At 41.7% G+C, this 21,969-nt stretch overlaps 1 protein-coding gene across 1 annotated transcript in view; it reads right to left on the bottom strand.

Moving 5' to 3' along the window:
• The window catches only part of HMCN1 (hemicentin 1), a gene marked incomplete at its 5' end in the record, with an annotated part of 184,673 nt that overhangs the window by 58,919 nt on the left and 103,785 nt on the right, over positions 1 to 21,969 (bottom strand). The window contains 12 exons of the mRNA XM_082054335.1: positions 507 to 698; positions 1,109 to 1,195; positions 4,479 to 4,592; positions 8,173 to 8,340; positions 9,609 to 9,890; positions 10,493 to 10,654; positions 12,406 to 12,528; positions 14,391 to 14,487; positions 14,629 to 14,804; positions 18,209 to 18,332; positions 19,094 to 19,245; positions 21,665 to 21,841. Of these exons, the coding sequence (XP_081910461.1) occupies positions 507 to 698; positions 1,109 to 1,195; positions 4,479 to 4,592; positions 8,173 to 8,340; positions 9,609 to 9,890; positions 10,493 to 10,654; positions 12,406 to 12,528; positions 14,391 to 14,487; positions 14,629 to 14,804; positions 18,209 to 18,332; positions 19,094 to 19,245; positions 21,665 to 21,841 (1,854 nt within the window). The remainder of the gene's footprint in view (positions 1 to 506; positions 699 to 1,108; positions 1,196 to 4,478; positions 4,593 to 8,172; positions 8,341 to 9,608; positions 9,891 to 10,492; positions 10,655 to 12,405; positions 12,529 to 14,390; positions 14,488 to 14,628; positions 14,805 to 18,208; positions 18,333 to 19,093; positions 19,246 to 21,664; positions 21,842 to 21,969) is intronic.

Below are 21,969 nucleotides of genomic sequence, written 5' to 3'. Positions count from 1 at the left end.
GTCCACACCAGGTCAGCAGGAAGCCATCACCACATCTGGGACAGTAGCTGGCAGAGCCACCACTTGATCCCGCGAGCAGCAGAGAGGTAGGAGGGATGTGGACCAAGATGTGGAAAACAAACTCATCATTGTTTGTGTTGGGTTACGCAATAACCATCCTGACAAAAGCCAACTGCAGATGGTTTCGGCTTTTCTGAAGAGATCACAATCCGAAGGGCTCTTCAGATACTTCCCTGAATCACAATAAGTCGAAGTACTGCCCTTCTCATTCCCTACAATGTCCTGTTATAGCTTCGCATTTTATCACTCTATATTGTCTAAAGCGCAGAACTGCTGTTTCTATTGAACTACTATTATTTATCAGCTACTAAGCTATGAAATTTTAATCGTAGTCAGGCAAGTTAAGCATTGCTGTAATTAAAGTACTACAAAATTCCAATGTGATTATCTGTTTTTTCCCCACGAGATGAATATTTTCTCTGCAAGAGCCAGGCCAGCTGTCTTACCAAGTACATTAAGACTGTAACTTTTGCTCTTATCTCCAGCTGTGTTGGATGCAATACACGTGTATCTCCCTGTGTCAGTGACTTGGGCATTGGTGATTTGCAGGAAACGGCCGCTGGACAGAAGCTTGTGATCTTCATCCTCAGCTAGAGGTTGCCCATCCTTTACCCAAGTGATCTGTGGTACAGGGTTCCCTTAATAAAGAAAATTGCAAATATTAGTCGCTGCATAGCCTCTAGGATATGCCAACATTTCTGGAAAGCAGAAAAAAACAGTTTCAGACACCTTTTTAAAACACATCCTTTCGGGAGATATTTTGGAATACATATTCTAAAGTCTTTGAAACTCGTGAAATACTATACGCCTCCTCCTAAACTCCATAGGCCTTTAGAGAAGAAATATTACAACTACCACCCTCTTGGTTATATTTCACACAACCTTTATAAGAAGGAGTGCTTAGTCCTGCTATAAGCACTGTGGTTAATTCTGAAATGTAAAAATTCCACTGAACTGAAAATACCATTAAAAACAGGCTGCTCAGAACCAACGATGATGGAAACCATGGGCTTCAATCAGCAAATATCATAATATTGTACACTTTTACCTATCACTTCACACGTTAGGGTAACTCTGTGCTTCTCTTTCACTTTCACATCTTCCAATTTATTTTCACCCACAATCCCTGGAGTCACTGCAAAGAGACAATGGCATCAGTGAGCATTACTTACAACCAGTTTAAATACAACAAAGGTGCACTCAGGTTAGATCTCAGCTTCCCTGAAGCACATCCATCTACAAACAGCTCAGATTTACCAGGACCAGGTCCAGAGGTGAGGCAGCGCAGAGCCAACCTGCCTGTACCACACATATCACCCTCCGTTCCGCACCCTTAACCACACAAGTACTCAGCAATGCTCATCTCACTTCGTCTGCAGAGCTCCAGAGTTACTCAGGGTGCTGACGACGAGTATGGTCTGTAGGGCAGGAGTTTGGTGTGAGGTCAGTAGGGCAACGGTGATGAGCAAGTTGTTCATGAGGCTGTGTTCGGTTTTATGCACCAACAGGTATTATAAGTTTGTATACACTTTTATCTCCCATATTAAGCAGCAAGTGATTTATTTGTTCAAAACCATGTGCTTAAGAGTTGCTTTTTTTTTCCGGCAGTAATTGAAAGCATCTATCTAGTACTCCAGGGACACAACTATTTTAAGTCAGCTTGTCTATTCACGTGCCACATAGGGTTTTTTCCTTAACAGTACGCTCAAAAGCAATGCAACAGCTTAACAACAAGTGTGTAAAGGCATACATGTATTTTATGCAAATACAGCTAATTCTCTACAGGCAGATGAACAAACTATATAGGCCTAAAGGCATCTTGCTATGGTACAAACTATGTTTCTCTCGGGAAACAGAAGGCAAAACCGTTCCCTTAAAATACCTACCCACCCCCCAAATAGCTAACTCAAGGAAACTCTTACTGTACACCTGACCACTTGGTGACTTGTTTCCAAATAATCTTGGTCAACAGGACATCACAGCCTAACGTGCTGTTGGACGAGGGAGGCCAGGTTATTGATGTGTTGGTGAGGAGCTGTGGTGAAGAGCTATTTCTTTCACAGCAGAGACATTTGTAGCTTCAGACTAAATGAAAATGGCACTACAAACCGAAGTACCACAGGTTGAAAAGGAGGCCTTTATTTTTAAGAAAGCAAGCTCAATCTCCAAGAAGTTCTGGAAAGCTTTGTAATAAAAATGTCAATAAAAATAAGAATCACAGTAACATGCAGAATTCATTATCAACAGAGAAAAATAATGTTACGATAGAGTTTTGATGCTAATGAATGGTACAAACTAGAGTGAAGAAGAAATAAATTCAAAGAGGTTTGCATCTCCTTTGACTGGAACGGCAAAGTGTGGCTAAAAGTTGGCCTGTGAGCAGGAGACACGGCGCGATGTGGGTCAGTGGAACGTGGCATGTCCTGGCACACTCACCAGCTTCTGATGATCAAATTCCCTGCACAAGCAGCACAAACCAGACTTTTGTATTGGTTCTGGTGTCCAAATGGGATGGGAAAAAGACACACCAACTAGTGAAGGATTTAGGGGAAAACGCAACCTAACATCAGAAGGTTCTGGACTTTTAAGTCAGGCCAAAAGTTACGATTCATAAACAAACAGAGCAACTCAGCACTTTGGCCTCAAAATAATACAGTCAGATGTCAACACATATTAATTTCAGAAATATGACAAAGCCACACCAAACATTTTTCAAATATATAAATACTGTGCTTATTACACCACGCTCTCCATGCAAACTAGCTCGCCTGTTGTACCACCTGTCTCTACACAATTCCTATTTACAGTGAGCCAGTGAATATTCCGTGTCGCTATCAGGTCACATTCCAGTAACTTTCCTCTAAAAAGACAACAAAATTACTAGGGGGAGGGAAGAGAAGACTGAACAATGGAATTTTCCACTTAGCCCACTTGAAATCAGCTTCACTGAGCTTTTTTCGTCAAGGCAAACAAAGCCGATGCAGAGATTTCCAGAACCCTCATGAACACCCTGCAACTAAAACCCTCCAAAGAAAACAGTAGAACAATGAACGCTTTTCAGTGTTTATCCTGCTCTTCCATCCTGCCAGCCTGACACTTCCATGAGCTCATCAAATAAACACGAACTGACACGAACGCGAGTTATCATTTCCAAGCTCAATGTGCCTAAGTCAGCGGAAGGCGAGGAAAGCGGAGAGTGCTCCGTGCCTTCGAGAAAAGGAACCTACAGGAAAATTCTGCGCAATAATGCTATAAGACAACCTACATCAGGCCTGGTAATTATTGATAGAAATAACTAATGGTTACTAAACCAAAAAGCAGTATTTTCTGGGGAAAATACCATTTTAAAAAATCTAAGTAATGTGATGAAATTATATCTTAAGGGTTCCAAATAGCCACCTAAAGAGTCTGCTGTACCAGTCCTTGTCTAACGACGTTAGCTCGATCCCCCACTGCCGCACTTGGTTTATATGCTTCACAATACCAAACCCTCTACTGACCAAAGGTTTCCACCAGATCAGAGATCTCTGTTTTGCAAAAACAATTCCAGCTCAGTCGTTAATTTCTCTTTTGGCTTTACCTTCACCTTTCTCTTTGGCTTTACCTTCACATCTTTTGTTGCAACAGATTATTACTGCAATGCCACTCAGCTACACATATGATACCTATTGCTGCACAATGATGCTGCTTTTAATTCATGAGTATTATCACATGGGCTTGCACCTTTCTGCATTCGAACTTTAGATGCAACAGGTTTGTACGATATCCTATAGTTTCCTGGGGACGTAGTTTTTTTTCTGACTTAAACCAGCTTAAATTCAGGCTGGTGCCAAAAGAAAGAGCATTATTCCCCTAACCACTCACTCTTGTCTTTCTTCTTTCACCAATATTGGCATCTTTGTGCCTTGTGGTGAACCAGCAGGGAACTGGTCTGCCTGAAAACGAACCTGAGCAGGAAAAGACAAAAACCCCACCTTTCCAGATCACCTATAAACTGGATCACCTCGTTCATCACAGCCAAGGGAGGGTGAAGCTCTGAGCGACAAAAAACAGGAGAGGATGAGCGCCCAGCTGTCAGCATCCCCCAGACTTCTGTCCACCTGCAATAACCACCTCCCTGAAGCCAGTTCCACTGACACAGCTCCTTTTCACAAGAGAAACAAACCAACCACGGAACAGAAGCAGCTGCCAGTTATTCCAAGTAATGCCTGAATAATCTTAACTTTAAAAACTAAACAAACAGCAAACTCGCATTTAGAAGTACCTTCTCTTTAAAACCTGACTTTTCTGACCATGTTCCCAAATGTATTTTTTTTTCCATGAAGACATACATTTTGGCATAATAATTTTGAAAATACCAGTGAAGTATACAGTAGACCCCCTTATAATCTACTGTAACAAATTTATCATGTACTTACCTAGAACAGAAAGGTCAAAGTCCTTGCTGGCCTCTCCGGCAGTGCTGGTCACCACACAAGTGTACCGACCTTCGTCTGCCACGCTCGTGTGAGTCAGACGCAGCGTCCGGCCCCCTGCGGAGAAACCCAGACCATGTACCGTCGTTAGAGCCAAATCATCTGTGCTAACTCTTCATTTTTTAATGTTTTGGTTAAACTTACAGCTGTACATCTTTTAAATGTGGCCTGTTTTTTAATGTGCTTTAAGTTGCTCAACAAACAGTAAGAGAAGTGACTGACTTTACCCCTACTTCTACCATTTCTGTTCATCTGCTCAGCTCATCAGCTCCTCAATGCTTTCAGATCTGTGCTGAATATTGACGATATTCTCTGAGTCAGTAACTTCCAAACTACCCTGACATATCCCCGTTTGTCCCTCCAGAAATTACATTTAATTGAACTTTGAGGCACTCAGATGTTTTCTGAGAATTCTGGTGGGAGTCAGAGACCAACTGGCACAATCCCTGACAACTTCAAGACACATCTGTAGAGTTTGTGCAGAGAAAATCAAACCTACTCCACAGAGGTCACTCAAATGACCCGCGGGGTACGACACACATGGAATTAACTCACTGCTCAGCACAGACACTTTGCATGTGGCAGGAACCCTGTCTGCAATAAGCAGGATTTGTGCACATACTTCCATGCAGGAAATGTTGACAGAATACAGTGTTTCAGCCAGCAAGATTTTTGTTCATATGAGTTCTTTGCTATACTGAAAATCTAGATAACTATCCAGGAAAAATAATAAAGCCTTATTAGAGATCAGGGCGAGGCGGGGGGGGGGGGGTATACACATAAAAATAAGTTTATTTTTATGAATATATACAAACCCTTCATAAAGATGTTTGCACGTGTACAGATTAGGAATAAAATTCCACTTCTCTCTCCTAGCATTTGTATTAATTGTGCCATCAATAATAATAACAGTACTGGTTTACATGTAGCATATTTCTCATAACGCTACAGCAGAGCAGTTGTCAGAACACATTTGCATGGGCATCCTAGTTTAAAAGGAAGAAGACTGGCAAGTATGGTTGATCAAAGGGCCAAAAATATTGTTGCTATGCCATAAGCAGAGTAACTTCTTTTTGCTTCCCTTTTGGCAAAGGAACAGCAAAACCACCATCAGTGAGCACTGAAGCGTGAAAACAAAAGTGGTGACCATTCTTCAGCCTTTCCCATGTTTGAAGGAAGAAACTGCTTGCTGGATGTTCCTCTGCCCCAGGACTCCTACCTGGAGGGAGCGTGGTGAGGACGGCTCTGTTCTTCCCAACTCCCACCCGCACGCCAGGCAAAGCCATAGAAGAAGGAAAATGAAGCTGCTATGTGCCTGCAGGAGACTGCAACTTTCTGTGGCATCACACACCATAGCACCCCACAGCTCCAGCGCTGAGCCAGGATATGGTTTTCTACATTTAGCTAAAACTTAATAAAAGCTTTTCTCCTTCCTAAAGCGTAATGCATGGTGTGCCAGGAAAGCAGATGTGGTATAGTATATAGATATATTTTTTTCCCTTTTTTTTTTTTTTTCCCCTGAAGTATCTGTAGGATCTGAATTAACAGACTAAAAGTTGCCAGCAGTGTGTCCACACATTTAAATCATCTGCAATGCCAAGTATGTTTTCAATCAACAGAACCAAAATCTTGCTTTGGCAAAGTATTTTACCTCATAGATTAGTTGAAGAGGGGGATTTTGTTGTTGTTCTTGCTGCTGTTATTTGTTGGCGTTTTCTTTTTAACAGATGCACAAGCACAAAGTTCCAAATGCCAGGTTGGTTACAGTTCACTACCACAACATGCGGTTGTCTAAAGAACTGCACGAAAGCACCAAGTTTGCTGGAAAACAAAGCACGGAGTTCTGGCCTGTTTCCCCACTCCCACTGCAGCTAACATCCAGAGACAATAAACAGCTTTTTGTCTCTCACCCTTCCTGACTCTGCAATCCGGGTGGTGATATTAGTGTGGGCGTAGAAATTAACAGATAGAACAGAAACAAGCCCAGAAGAAATTGTTTTTGTCGATGGCAACTTCGCACAAAAAGGAATGCATACCAACTCAGTCAGATTTATACTGGATAATAATCAGACACCCACTCCTTTTTCCACGCGCCATACGTACAAATGGGGAAACGAAAGATGGGACTACTAGATGTTGAAAGCTACGCTGCTTAAAACAATCCTGAAAGATTCCATCTTCAAATCCCATCTTAGCTAAGCTTCTAACCACCTTCCAGTTCCTTTACTTGTCCGAAAGCCTGCTTGTGTTCATGCTGTAGAATGGCTTGGCTGTGCACGGTGGCTATGGCAGAGCATTAGAAACTTCATCGAAACTTATTTTCAGGAGATTTCTAACTGTGAGCGGCCAATCCAAGATCAAAGAAAATCTCAGTTGTCTTCTGTACATCTCAGTTGTAGGCAGACAATTAATTCTATGCATTGCACACAGCTGATCTCCAGACACATGAAGCAAACAGACAACATATTGCCCGCTTGGCACGCGTTTTCTATTTGCAATCTCAAGAGCTGCTAACTCAGTTCCTTGATGGAAACACAAAGCTTTAATGTCCCTGCAGCTGCCACTCAGGTACTCTCACCTCCCAGTAGCTTTGCAGGACAATGGGTTACAGGAACGGGTACTGAGCCCCCCCTATTTCAGTCACCTCTGTCAAATACTACTGTTATAAAAAGGCACCTGAACTAGTTCTTCGTAGGTTATTCCAGCTTGAAAACAGAGATCCCTGATGAATCGGATCTGTTTCTCTGCTTGCCTATCATAAGTTTCTATGCCTATCATAAGTATTCTAACTCCAGCTCGTATCAGATGAAATTCTGAAGATCAGATGCAGTTAACTCCAAGGCCAGAAAGTATTTACATGCATTAATTAGAATAATTTTTTTACGGTGAGGGTGGTAAGAGCCTGGCCCAGGTTGACCAGAGAGGTGGTGGATGAACCATCCCTGGAGACATCCCAGGCCAGGCTGGACGGGGCTCTGAGCAACCTGAGCTGGTGAAGATGTCCCTGCTCATGGCAGGGGGGGCACTGGGGGAGCTGGGAAGGTCCTTTCCAACGCAAACTGTTCTGTGATTCTATTATCAATTTCCAAGGCTCATGAACAGGTTTCCTTTTGGTTTTATATACGAACACAGAAAAGAAAGATGTGGTTTTTTTCTTGTCATACATATTCATTCTCTCAAAGATTTGTTGGTTTTAAAGGGTAAAAATAACTATGAAGAGGAAGAGACAAAGAAAACTAATCTAATAAGAGAGCTAATGCAGTATATGTGTCGGCACTGACAAAGCAAGATGTTACCACCTGACATATTTCTGGAAATAAGCACTGGACTAACATACACTAACACCCACAATTATGGCTTATTCCATGTCACAGACCAAACAGTCAGCAGGCCTCTGGTGCACAGTCTGGCAACAGCTTTAAGAGTTTACATTAGCTCTTCACCCAGCACTTCAGCAATCTGAGCCCATTTACTGAAAAGTTCGGCATTGAGTGAGTTTCCTGTCTCTCCTTGTCTTTACAGATTATTAAACCAACCCTTCTGCCATGTGAAATACCTGCACTAGAGATGCAGAGGGCCCTTCACCTCCTTCCCCCCCACTTTTTTAAAACAAACAAACAAACTACAGCTTTTGTACCTGAGAGGATCCGCACTGAGTTGTTTGAAGTGACAGGCCACCCGTTCTTGAGCCATGTTATTGCTGGCAAGGGAATTCCTGAAGCTTCACAAACCAGAGAGACGGGATTCTTTTCCACAATGCTGACGTTTTCAGGCACCCGCAGGTCACCAGCAATACGTGGGGGAACTGCAGAAGCAGAGTAGAGTAAAGACACACTTCAAAACAAATAAAAATGAATTCTCAAAACGTTGTCATCCAAATAATAACTCACGGAAGCTATGGTAAGTTTGGTAAGTGAAGAGCTACAAAACTGAGACATATAATACTGTATATTAATGACAAGTGCCTACTGTGTAACTGCGTTCATTCAGTTTTATTACCTTTATTTTATGGCTTAAGATCTCTAGTAAATAAGAGCTTATGGTATAATCGTTCTGTCCATTCTATGCTGTTACAATTCTAACTTTCAGTGTCTAATGAAAGACCAGGGAAAATTCTAACACTGACAGAATTACATGCTGTTTTTAATAGCAAGAACAGCCCCCTGTTAAAATAACTACCCCAAATTTATTTTTAGCTTTTCTTTGCTAGGAATAAGAATATTTCCACTTTGGAAGTGGTTCTTCAGTTCATCCTTTAGAACACAGAGCCTGAGGTCAAGAATTGACGAACATCTTCCAGCACTGAGTAGCTTCAGGAGGTTTAAAGGTTCTTTTTACTACCCAAAATTTTCTATAACATTACAGTAAACATTCCAAACAAAAAAATACAGAAATAAAACTGGTAAATAATTTTGGCCTCTTGTTTTGAATAGTGAGAATTTCTGGCTTTACTTTCACAGTAAAACATGAATAATCAGTGTTCAATGAAGTATCCAAAAATTCATATGCAAAATAATTACAGTGGCTGTAAGGTAATGGGATGTTCTGATTAATACCATCAAGTCAAATTATGGAGATGAATTGTAGTTGGAGGTACCATCTTTAAATTCTTCCAGCTGTGCATAACCTGAGAACTGGGTAGTGAAGATACTGGTTGTCCCCAGGTAACTGTCCCCTGGCTGTGGCCACTAGCAGGGTGTTCTCAGTTCAACCTTGATTTCTATCCCCACAATAGAACACTGCCCACCATGATGCTTGCATCAACATCATAAAAAATTACGTCATATCTGGTTTTCTCCTCTCAGGAGATGGAGCAACTGAGGGTGGATTGGTATTAACAGGGACGGAGGTAAGATTTTTAAATACTCAGGAACTATAAAATTGGATTTGGACTTCTGTACCACTGCAACTGAAGCTGCATCACTGATCTGCAACTGAAACGGCACCCCATGCACAACCTGCAGCAGGTCCAGGCGGTGACTTTCGCTTCACAACTCTTTCTTGGATGTCCTTGGGTGAACTTAAAGGTCTAATTTGTTTCTTTTATGCCTGTCCCAGTTTAGATCTACCTACCATGAACGTTTAAATCGTATTTTCTGTCAGACAGCCCTGCCACGTTGGCAGCAACACAGACATAGCGGCCGGTGTCTGACACTTGCGCATTTTGCAGTTGAAGAAGGTGACCGTCGTGAAGTATCGCTATGTCCCCTCCACCGACCAGCGTCCGGCCGTCCTTCATCCACGTTATTCCTGGTTCTGGAAAGCCCTGGGCCTTGCACTCCAAGGAAACTGCATTTCCTTGGGTGACGACAACTTCTGATGGATGGCTATCGCTGTTTAATATAGTTGGCCGAACTGTGAAAGAAACACGGTTTAGAAATCAACTGAAAGCTACATTTCAGGATCTTCACCTGGCTCTGAACAGAACAGCAATCAAGTTTCCCAGATCAGCATTTTCATACAGACCAGTTATTGCAGGTTATGGCTGGGAAATCAGTTCGGGGCACTCTGCAATTCGCAGCATTTTCCACAGGACCAAGAAAAGACAAATAACCTCCCAGCAACCCATAAAGTAAAATGTTTTTAAAAAAGAAACTTACAGAAAATTTTTGAAATGCAAATAGGAGAAAATAAAATACAAAGACTGCATCAAATTCTGTCAATTCCTATGGATTTTTGAAGATTATCAGGGGATTGTTTCATAATACCTGTTTTTATTCCTTACTGAATACAGAATTTGCAGTAAAATTGGAAAATCTAAGTTCAAGGGGTATATGCAATGTCTTGGTTCAAGCTCCAAGTCCTAATTACCCAGATTCTACTCCCTGGAGTACCCTAAAGTTGTTCTTCAGCTGGACAAAATCTTGCAGCCTCACATCACTGTACCGATAACACTTTCAAAACATAACTATTGCAGAACTGGTAAACTATGAGCAGGAACGTTCATGGTAACTTACTGTATACTTGCAAACTGTATTCTTTCTTTGCACTTCCAGCTACATTCGAAGCGATACAAACGTAAGATGCAGCATCTGACTTTTCAGCAATTGAGATCTGCAGCTGTCTGCCTCCAGATAATACCCGCACCCTTCCCGAAAGGTCGGCCGGGAGCGGAGAGCCTGCAAGAGACGTTCTTTCAGATAACACCACAGAAAGGGCTCATCAGCTTGCTCGGGTGGTGTGAAGTTCCCTGGCTCATTTCAAAACTACCGAGCTGCACAATTGTCCAGTTTAGAATTGCTCTATCAGAGTCATCCAGGAGATAAGAAGCTTCACACAAGCAGATTCTGAGGACTTCCCGTATTAATTGCTGACTTCAGGACATACAGCAACCTGAGATAAAGCACAACAACTCTTACCACACTCACATCCATCCAGAAAGTCTTGGACAGTCCCACTGAGCAGCAAATTCAACACTTTGTAAAATCTGACACATTGTCCAGTGTAGAATCTGCTCACCCAGCACAGCCAGTGCTTAGAAACACATAACCTAGTCTTCGCAGCCAGCCTATCTGTGCATTGTGCATCGCACAGCTCACGTGCACAGACTTCTGCCCCTGAAATCCTCAGCAGAAATGTGACAGCAAAATAACATCACATTCTCGGAGCAGAATGTTCAATTATGGAGACCTCAGATTAGGCAACTCTCTTCATTTTTACAAACCGCAGTGAGACTTCGTGACAGAAAGGATACACATACCACTGAGAATTTTTACAAGCTGAATTTTCATTTTCCCACTTGTGCATTTAATATCCTCTCTAGGAACAAGTGCACTGGACGTCAAAGCTGATCAAAAATCTCGCTCCCAAGTAACATTCAAAATTGCACTGCTTTCTAACAGCCTTCCAAAGCTTTCCAACAGGTTCAAGTTTCCTTTCTGCCATTGAAATGTATACACTGTAGCCTTGTAGCAGATTATTACAAAACGTCATACAATGCCTTTTTGGCTTCCAAGAGACTGGGATTAAAAAGAACTTGATAAACTTCATCTTCTCTGAAAATTGTATGCACTAGGAAAAGTGTTTTGTAATTAAAATCTGCTCTTTCCACAAGCCAAAACTAATTAAGGTGGGCACATACCACGCTGAACTGCACTGTCTAGAAAAACACAGGTGAATAGGTATGAATGATTAATGACACAAGAATTACCACAGTGGATGCGTTCAGTATCTTATTTTGTCTAATGTTCTGGCTTCAACAGTGCCCATGTTTAAACGACTGTCCTAAAAATACCTGCTTTTGCCTACTGATTCACAAGCAGGTGTTTGTCAATGTTACTTTAACCCCTAGAGCAAAAAGGTGTGCAGACTACTCTTAAATATTAAGATGGGATGAGAGAAAGGTTCAACAAATCCCAAAAGCAATTACTGTAGCAAGATGCGGTTTTATCATTTGGCAGTATGCCATGGCTGCAAATTTTCAAATAACCCAGAGGATAAGTCTATTTTATGCAGCTGATGACAGGGCAGAGATGTTTGGGACTTCATAGCGCTCACAGCCCTGCCGGCTGCAATCCACAAATAAGCCTTGATGCCTTCTCACTGCACCGTAGTAAATAAGCACATCGAGAGGGGTTAAGTGCTTCGCTAACCTGTATGAACCTCCCGTTTTCAAATCAGCTCTGGAATCTCTGCACTGTGTTTCTCTAGCACATCTTTTGAAACAATGACATCTAATCCAAGAAGAGGTGGGAGAGAAGGGAATAATCTACTACTGCAGTTCATTTTACACAGTATCAGGACTGTCCAGATACCTGCATGCTTGAACTGCTCAGAGCACACCATGGGAAATGTTCACAGGAAAAAAAAAAACTGGTAGGTCAGAAGTATCACATTTTCTTTCTAAAACAGCCAATGGATAGTTACTCACCATTCTTTTCCCAGGTGAGGCTGGGTGGTGGAATGCCACTGGACTCACACATCAGGCTTATCAAGCTCCCTTCAATTACTGTCAGTTGAGAGATGTCATCCGAGCCATAAATACTTGGTGACACTGAAATGAAACGCCAAGCTATTGTAGCATTTGAAACAAAACATTATCAGCCAACAGAAGTACCCAAATGACCCTCACACAAATTTGTCCCATTATGCTCTGAAGCAGTTACAAGGATTGTGTTCCCTCGCTGGCAACGCAGACCAGACCCTGGGTATAATCTCCTTGCAAGTGGCTGCATCTGTTCTTGAGCCCCAGAGGTCGATGGCACGCACAGCCTCTGCTTCCGGCTGACTCTGGAATGGACCCCCCAGAACCAAGCCATTTCTGTGAATTACGTAAGCTGACTCCAATTCTAAGAGCCTGCCTTAGTCATGGCTCATAAATGCACAGATATCATCATTAGTCGAAGCGGTTTTTAAACTCAGCCCAAGCTTTTCCTCTGCATTTTTCCTGCAGCGACGCGCTGGCTGCCACATCCAGCACCAAGGAGCCCAGCCCTTCCATTGCTCAGCTCGGCTCTACATCACCCTGTCTGTCAAACACACAAAAGGGACTTTTGTTTGCACCATGATCCGAAAAATCTAAAGAACTTCATTTCAATCGCTAGGGAAGGGATAATTTCCTTCTTGAAACAAGGGAACCATTTTCTGCTGCTGAAAACAGGGTAGGCAACACTTGAAAAAAAGCAGAGGGTAACATAGGCTGAAAATGGTGAACAAAATCTCACTAGTGACCTTATCCAGCATATTTTTAATGCATGTGACAGTGAACAGCTTCCCCTTTTGACACTTTCAATTCTTTATTAAGTGGCAATGGGATGGAATGGTTTCAGAAGAGCTGACTGCAAAGGGCTTGATTGTACTGTACTGGCTTCAACCCTTTATTTGTCCTGCTTCTTGTCCAAACCTTTCTGCCATTCTCACAGGAGAACCTTACATTCACCACACGGGCTGGTTCCTGGAACCAGAATCGGCTCTCAGGATCACACCAGTCCTCAGAAGGACACATTTCCTCCATTCAAAACTTGAAAATACGGCAAGCAGAACTTTTGGTCCCTGGGTGTAAACGCTTATCCACAGATGACTTTCACAGGCAGCTTTTGCTATCTATTAAGCTTATCCCATCAATACTGCTAACTAGCAAAGATTTATCCCTTTGCTCAAAATCCTACTGAAATGGTCTCACTGCACAAAAGAACAAACCCATATCCTTCTAGTAAACATCCTCTGCAACACGGCAGATCTTGCAGGTCTGTCTGAGGGAGAGATCAAGATGGCATGTGCAGTAAATGAGGAAACACACTTCAGCATGAGAAAATCTCACGGTCTTGTATGATACTACAATATCCACCTCCTAATTTAAACACCTGGCATGTTTCTTTTTAATAAATAATAGCAGAATTCTACTAAAAATTGTAGTTTTACCATTACAAACCCTGTCAGATACTTCTAGCCTTGTGATTTCAAACAAAGAAATTAATTTGTAATAGCAGGAAAAGGCACATTTCAATTTGCATACAGGGATAAAAATATGATGCAGAAAAAGCATTCAAAATCAATTATTCAAATAAAGCTAAGCCACATTCAACACCTAGCCATAGAAACATTTTACTGAGGCTACTCTTACAATGACACACTGATAACTCTGCAGAGCAAAGGAAACTAGGTATACCAGCTTTTACTTCTCTGAATTTTCTTGCTTCAGCATTTAAAAAAGTGGAAGGTTGGTAGGTTACTTTAAAAGGTATTGGAGCGCACAAACAGGGGCTATGGATACAAACCCATGGTTTGGTATAGCCCTAAACTACTATCACGCATGCAAACCCATCCTGACAAAGGCCTATGAAGTAGGCTTTTTAGCATCTCACTTCAGAATTTCACTCTGAGCTCTGTTCCTGGAATAAGCTTAAGAAACCTTACCCCAAATATTGACATTATAGTTCTTTTCAGTTTTTCCAGCGAGGTTTGTCGCCTCGCAAGTGTAACGGCCAGTGTCCTGTACTTGAGCTCCTTCGATCTAGGAAGACAAAAAAAAAGAGAACTTTTTCTTCTTACATAGTTATACATGAAATTTGCAGGGAGAGGTCATTCAGGTTTCTTCACGGTGGGTCTGCCCCCCGCCAAGCCATCGCCCCCGGAGCAAAACTGCCCAGTTTACCTGCAGTACACTTCCATTTTCCGAGATGGTAAGACCCGGTTTCTTCAGCAAGGGACGGCCGTCCTTGAGCCACGTCAGCAGGGGTGGGGGGATCGCGTTGCTCTGGCAGAGCAGCTCCAGCACTTGGCCCATGAGCACGGAGACGTTCTGTTCCTCTCCCATGATGTTTGGTGGAACTACAGCAATAAATCCAAACAAGGGACCTTTGGGTATTGCAGACTTCCCAGAGTCAACATATTGTGGAGTTCACAGTTTTCATTTAACAACAATAACAACCAAAAAAGCATTTAGTACCTTCCTGCCACAGAAATTAAGTCTCCTTTATATCACAAAAAGCACCAGAATAATTCTGTTACTTACAGAACATCCTCTACAAAAGATACACGCTAGCGAGATGACAGCTACAGAGAAATCACGTAGATAAGCCAAGACTAGTGGAAAAATACTTGAAATACAGCTAGAAGTGAAAATCACCAGTAGATAAAGAATGGGGAAGTACATTCCTGCTAAAAAGAAAAAGAGGTGACAAGTTATTATCTCACAAGTAATAATCAGAGCCAGAAGCTGACAATGTCTTAACCTGTTGAAGCCAGTGCCAAGATGGATACTCAGCTTTAAGGACAGCTCTGGCTTTAAGAGGGATTTTGTCCAGAGATGGCCAAATACAGAAGACAGAATGAGAACTTACACGCTTGCAGCCAAGTGAACGGGTTAATGACTTAATCATCAAGTCATAATCTACAATTACTTTATTACCTATCTGTTTTGCGCGGTATCTGCTTGCTAATTACTGCAATCGTTGGCAGTGAACACTATATTGAGATTTTTACTACAGTTTCAGTGATGACCTCGTTATTATATGATTACATCCAAATTATAGGGTAGCAGAATCCGGGTTTGGATTGAAAGTTTTCTGTGTAGAAGAAAAAATAATGCTTTGGGGTATTTAAACTGAAGCCCATTAGGTGTTCTTGAACGTGCCAATATTTAAGAAAACACCTTTTTTCCCCATTTTTCAAGTTATTTGTGTTTCCACAGTCAGAGAAACAAAGCAACTGAGAACTAAAAGGTGGAATACAGCAAGTCAGCAATTTTCCATGGGGAAAGTGTTCGTGACGTATATGTCGTCAAATCTTCAAATCAAGTCATAGGGGTTCCCTTGCCTTTCTTGTCATTTAAAAACAAAGTACATGCGTTGTGAACTCTTGACATTCATGCAACATGAGACCTGCAATTAGAAGATTTACAAAATCAAAACTCTCCCAGCAAGATTTAGGTTAGTTACATGTAGCCAGCAGGAGTTTTTGCTTGTTGTGTTGTCCCAAAAAAGTTGACCAGGGCCAAATATAAGAACGTTTATTATCACATTTCCTTCGCTTCTTAGTTTTGCAATCCGTGACTCCAGAGCTGTATGTCTGATTGCACAAAACACAGGGGTAAGGACAAGGGAAGCAGTGGGACCGCCTGTCAGAAATATTCTGGGCTTCACTCTGAACAAAAAGATACTGAATTAATTAGCACATGTGAGACTATAAAATGTCCCAAAGTGGTACTCAGTAAACCAGCAATACAGTTCTCAAGACGTCCTGAAAAATAACATTAACAATAAAGCTTTGTTTTTCTTGCACAGGAAGTACTACGCAGAGCAGCTGATTTCACAGTTTGGAAATAATTTAGGGAAAAGTCTGGTCTCTGTGGATAAGAAATATAGTAACTGGAAAAAAAATCTGTTTATCTTACTTGCTTTGTAGAATTCACAAAGGCCCAGATTCTTTACAAGTGCTATGGAACTGAAAAATGGAAGCTGATCCATTACTAAAGAAGGCAAAGTTTTTTTCCAAATACTTTTCCACCGATTACTTTTCCTCTCAGCTAAATGAATTGAAATGGGTTCAAAACGAAAATCAGTTCATGAAACAGAGAGAAACAGACACTAGAGCATTTGTTTCTGAAGGACCAGGGTTTAAAATTATTTAATTATGCTCATGGTAACTATATGTTACCCAGATTGTTACAGCTCCTACGCTGGCTCAGCGCACTGCACATTTCTAACCATCTCAGATCCAACTGCACTCCAAATTATTTCTTCCTGTAACTTCTTAATTTGATTACTCGTATAGGGCAAGTCCTAAGAGTAATATTACTTTTTGGGGCCAGCCTCCGTCAAGATGACCCTGCAGCCGAGCTCAACCCTGGCCAGCTTCTCATACAACGGTAATTTTAAACATACACCACTTCTAACTAATTCTTTTCATCTACCTAAAATCGACAGAGGTTCCAGAAAATAAAAGAGAAGTATTAAATACATCTGTGCTACTTGTGTGGTTATGTATACATACACACCTGTCCTCAAACTCCAAAAGGGACGTCGATATTTGTTGCTCGACATAAAAAGTGTCAGCACGTGTTAACCTCGAGCGTTCCTGCCACGTCAGTCCCAACTGCCTGAACTGTCCCTTGCGGATGCAAAAGCAGCCGTGACTTGAGTCACGAGTAGCCCAACCACCCTGCGTTCGCAGGGAAGTCAATTCTGAAAGCCAAACTCAAAACCTGGCCAGATTTCTAATTTCTCTTGCAAGATTTCCCAGCCTTCTGCTGAGGGTTGCTGTAATGCTGGAGACTGGCAGAGTCAAGGCAGCTCTCTCTCTGCACTGACCTACTGAAAACAGAGGCAAAACCACAAAGGTTCTTCAATTCCAAACCCCTCTCTCCACATCTGGTACCATAAGATTTCAAAACCAAACGGCAGATGGTTGCTCATCCTCATTTCACTGGTGTACAGAACCACTCAGCTGTCCAGGGAAACTTGAAACTTGCTAAAGGCAAATTCTCTGGCATTGCTCCCATGTCACGCCCCTTGATACCTGCGCATCACTAATGATCTCTAAGAGCATAGTATGAAGACTCATGTTACACAAGTTACAAAAGATCAGGATGAAGCTCATACAAGTTGCAATAAATCAGCAGGAAGGATGAAGTTCAGGCAAGACAACTTCAGAATTAACTTACTGATTTAATAAGGAAAACTGATGAAGTAAAAAAGAGATATTTCCTACTTCTGAAAAGAGAAAAAATTGACTGCTTGGGCTCAATACACTGTCAATGTTAGGACCAAAAAAGTCACCACCATTTGGGCAGGCAGAGTAAGGCTTAAAAACGGCACAGACACTCGAGAGCTGTATGGTAAACTCACCTTGACTCATTTTGGTTCAATAAACACAACTCAGTTCTGGCCTGTGGGATCTACATGTTTTTTTACACAAATGCATATTTTCTGCTACCATTTTGAAATGAGCCTTTATGTATTAAACTTAAAAATGCACTGTTGCAGCTACATTTCTTCAAGGATACCCAGAAGAACATACATATATACATACTTTAATACATGAGTATGTATATGTTTTTTTATTTTTACTTACATACACACACACACACCCCTCCTCATCACTTTTCCTTCCATTAAGGGTTGGAACCATTTATATCCAATGTTGCTAAAGGTCTGGGCCACAGTGTGTTTAATTAAAGCTTCAGGAACAGTTCTCATGACCAAACAAAATAGAGAGTTGCCATAAAATCTCACCATAAACTCTGAGATCGATATCTCTTTGGCTCTCGCCTGCAGCATTCACAGCAACACAAGTGTATTTTCCTGTGTCGCTGATCTGAGCGCTAGTCAAGGCCAAGACTCGGCCTCCCGACAGAACCTGCAATAGAAGCATGACACGTTCAGGATACATGCCTCAAAGCACAAGCAGAGAGAACTATTATGTTTCATTTCAAAATGAAATACTCGTTTTGCCACTGCTTCCCCCCTTTCTCCTGGTTCCCTGCACTTTGCTCTGCAGCCCGTTGTTCTCTTTCAATCGAGACCTGCAGAAACCCAAGTCCAACTTCACGCAAGTCTGTAGGGAGCCCCCAGCATTCGTAAGTCTTTGCAGGACCTTGGATATTCCTCCCTCTTACCAGTTTCAAACATTCTGTCACACCTTCTGTCTGTGCCTGGATTTGTCCCCGCAGTACACAAATTGCCCCTCTTTTCTTCCAGGTCTTAATTTTAAGTTTTCAAAAAGCTCTTTTTAACTCAGAAATATCTCCTTACATCAGGGGTCTTGGTTTTTTTTCTGAGTTACTATTTTATGGAATGAGATATTACACATTCTTGAGCTCTACAGATCTCTTCAGCATAGGAGTACTGTTCAATTTCCTTTCCTTGCCAGGAAGTGAAAAATTTGCTGATGTGAACTCTTAGTGTGAAATCAGTTGAAAGCACCAACTTATTGCAATATATCTGTATCTTTTACCTCACACAGTACTGGAGCTAAACTCACACCAATAACCTAGAGCAAAAGGCCCTATAGTCCCATTCCAAAACCTCTCATTTACTCTGTTCCATTAAACGACACCAGTTTAAAAGTCTCCTGCCACAAGAGGCAGCAGCACAGACAGCACGATGTGACCCCACTACCTGCAGGCCGTCGCTAAAGCTGGAAACGGGGCTCCCGTCTTTTAGCCACGTCAGAATAGGCGCGGGGATGCCTCTCGCTTCACACTCCAGTCGCACCAGATTATTCACCACCACCGTCACCATGTCACTGCTGCCCGAGATTGATGGGGGGACTGAAAGAAAAAGAAACCAGAGCTGAAACGGCTACACAGAGTACTGATGACAACGAAATTAAACGCGCCACTTACTTTTGGATGTTATTTCTCTTTCTGTTGGAAAGATTTCGCGTGTTACTCCTACTGAACTCTTGTCATTGATTTGCTCTGTGCCAAATCCCGCTCTTTCCTCGCACAAGCAGTCAGAGAACTTCAATGGAACTACTGTGAGCAAGGTAAGCAGGACTGGGAAGCCAGCCCAGAGGACAGCTGCAGAACCCAGGAACCAGAACGTAACACAGAGAATACTCCCTCAAAACTTTTATAATATTCCATTTAAAATTTGTGAAAGGCATTAGGAGTGGTGGGGATTAAAGAAAGAAATTTATCATATAAACTGCATAAAGCAAATCCATACGCAGAGTAATAAATTGGCCTTGCAGAGCATATGTGAACATTTACTAGATTAGACTGTATAACATCTGCCTGTTCGATGATTAAAAACATCTTAATGGAACATCTCAAAACACTTACTGTAGGTATACAGTCTAGCAAATTTCGTAGAGCTATGTTAAAAAGGGAGACGAAGTATTAAAAAAAGGAGAGGTTTCATCTATCAGGAGAATAAAACCAATTTTATTTGCTCCTACCACTAATAACTTAGTCATAAAGCTCTACAGTCAGTATCAGTACAAAACTTAACACTTCGAGTCTCTCCTAGAAGGATGAGAATGGTGTGATCTACTCACATGTATCTTATGTGAGAAAACACAGAAAATAGGATTCATTAATAAATTTAGCAATCTCTAACAGCCCGTAACTCAGGCTACCTACTCTTAGATAAATGCCAGTAACAGCAGAAATAGCATGAAAAAAAGAAAGCGTGACTTTATAATCTTTTATACCCCCCACACAAGCACAGAGTCCTCCTATTTCACTACAATAACATCCATTGTTCTTAAATGCCTGAAAAAGTTACAGTGGTGAGAAAGAAGTGGAAAAATCTTGATACAATGAAGTCATACGAATTACTAAACTGGAATTCAACCTGCTTCCTTCAGTAGGTCTGCCTAGTTTCATTTAATGTTAAGCCTGCAGCATCAAGCCCTGTTTTTAAGGCAAAAATGATCAGATAATTTCCACTGTAGCTACTGCATCCACAACATTATTAGCAACCAAAGTTGTTGAATAGGACCAGTGATTGACCAACATAGGTGCCAACTGCCCTACAGAAACTGAGAGTGGGGTTTCAGTAATACTACCATAACTTTCTGTTGTTCTTTCTGTTCTTCACACTTTAATCTGTTCTTGCTTCCACTACTGTGAGGGGAAAAAAATCAACTTTTCTCAAACTCATAAATTCTAAATAAATTGATGCTAAATCTGTTTATGGTAAATTTAAAAAGCACTCCATTGTAAGCCTGGCACGACACAAGTTGAATTAAGCAGGTTCCTGGATAGGTGTTTTAGTTTCCTTTGATGCGATTAGTTCTGGCTGCAACTGCATGTGTTCTGTTCTGGAAGGGGAACCAATTTTAGGTGCCTAAGTCAGAAACTATTAGTTCCCTAGGAAACTCCGGATATATCTGCTGAAATTCCACCACCCATAGAAGATATACTTCAGAGTTATTTTTCATTTTTTGGTTTAACCAGAATAATGACCTTGGCTTAAATATTTCCTGCGAATTAATCACTGGGTGGGGTTAATTGCCTTTGACCACGTCTTGAGCCATCAGTTTTTCCCTTGATGGTCATTAATTCCCTGGAAATGTACTGCCCCACTCATTATTTGTTAATTACGTTAATAGGAACCACATACTCTGCGTGCATCTCTGCTGGGGACACTGTGCCAAATTTTGGCCGCAGTTTTGCATGGAAGACTCCCACAGAAAAGCAGCTACATGAATATGCATGTATCAAAGATAAGGAGAAGCAGCCCCATCCAAAAGCCACTGAAATCAGTGGAAAAGCTCCAATTTGGCTTTGGATCAGGTCTCTCATGTCTGCAAACACCCACACTTCCACTTCATCTTATTAGACACAGGACATTTGTCTTTAAAACCCTGAGATTATGAAAGAGCATTTGATCTGTGTCCTTTCTTTATCCACCGTGAGCTTTAGAGTCATCAACAGCAAAACCCAGCAAATGCGAGGTCAAGTTGCTGAAGTGATAACTTAAATCCCTCTTCCACAAATCTGGTGTCTCTGCACATTCTTCCTAGAACTGACTTGCCTTACCGCATTTTCCTAATTCGAAACACGTATTCTAACATCGCTGAAAACCAAACAAAGTGAATTTTCTTCCTTCCAGCCCCTGCCGTATCTCTTCCAGTATGATAGTGTGATGAGCAACGATCAGTCTGCTAAGCAGACTTGAAACTTAAAAAGAGGAAAGCTGGTGCATGTAGGTGTTTTTTGTAAGTTTTAAAATACTTACCGTGAACCTGAAGACTGTAAAACAACTCGGCTGTGCCCGCTGCATTGACAGCCACGCACTTATAAACACCGGTGTCAGAGATCTGAGCCCCCTCAATGTGCAGAACCTGCCCTCGGTTCAGAAAAGCGGCGCTGGCAGCCCTGGTAAGGGGCCGATCGTCCTTGTACCATGTGATAGCTGGAAAAGAAAAGGAAATATAGAGAAGTTGCCCAAAATACCCTCGTTACAAGCAAAGTGACCAGTCAGTCTTCAAACTTTCCATCGAAGCTTTCAGATACACATCATTTACAAACCAATATCAATAT

Source organism: Streptopelia decaocto, assembly GCF_964273445.1.
Source record: "Streptopelia decaocto genome assembly, chromosome: 5".
In the NCBI taxonomy this organism is placed as follows: domain Eukaryota; kingdom Metazoa; phylum Chordata; class Aves; order Columbiformes; family Columbidae; genus Streptopelia; species Streptopelia decaocto.
This window is presented reverse-complemented; position numbering and strand designations above follow the sequence as displayed.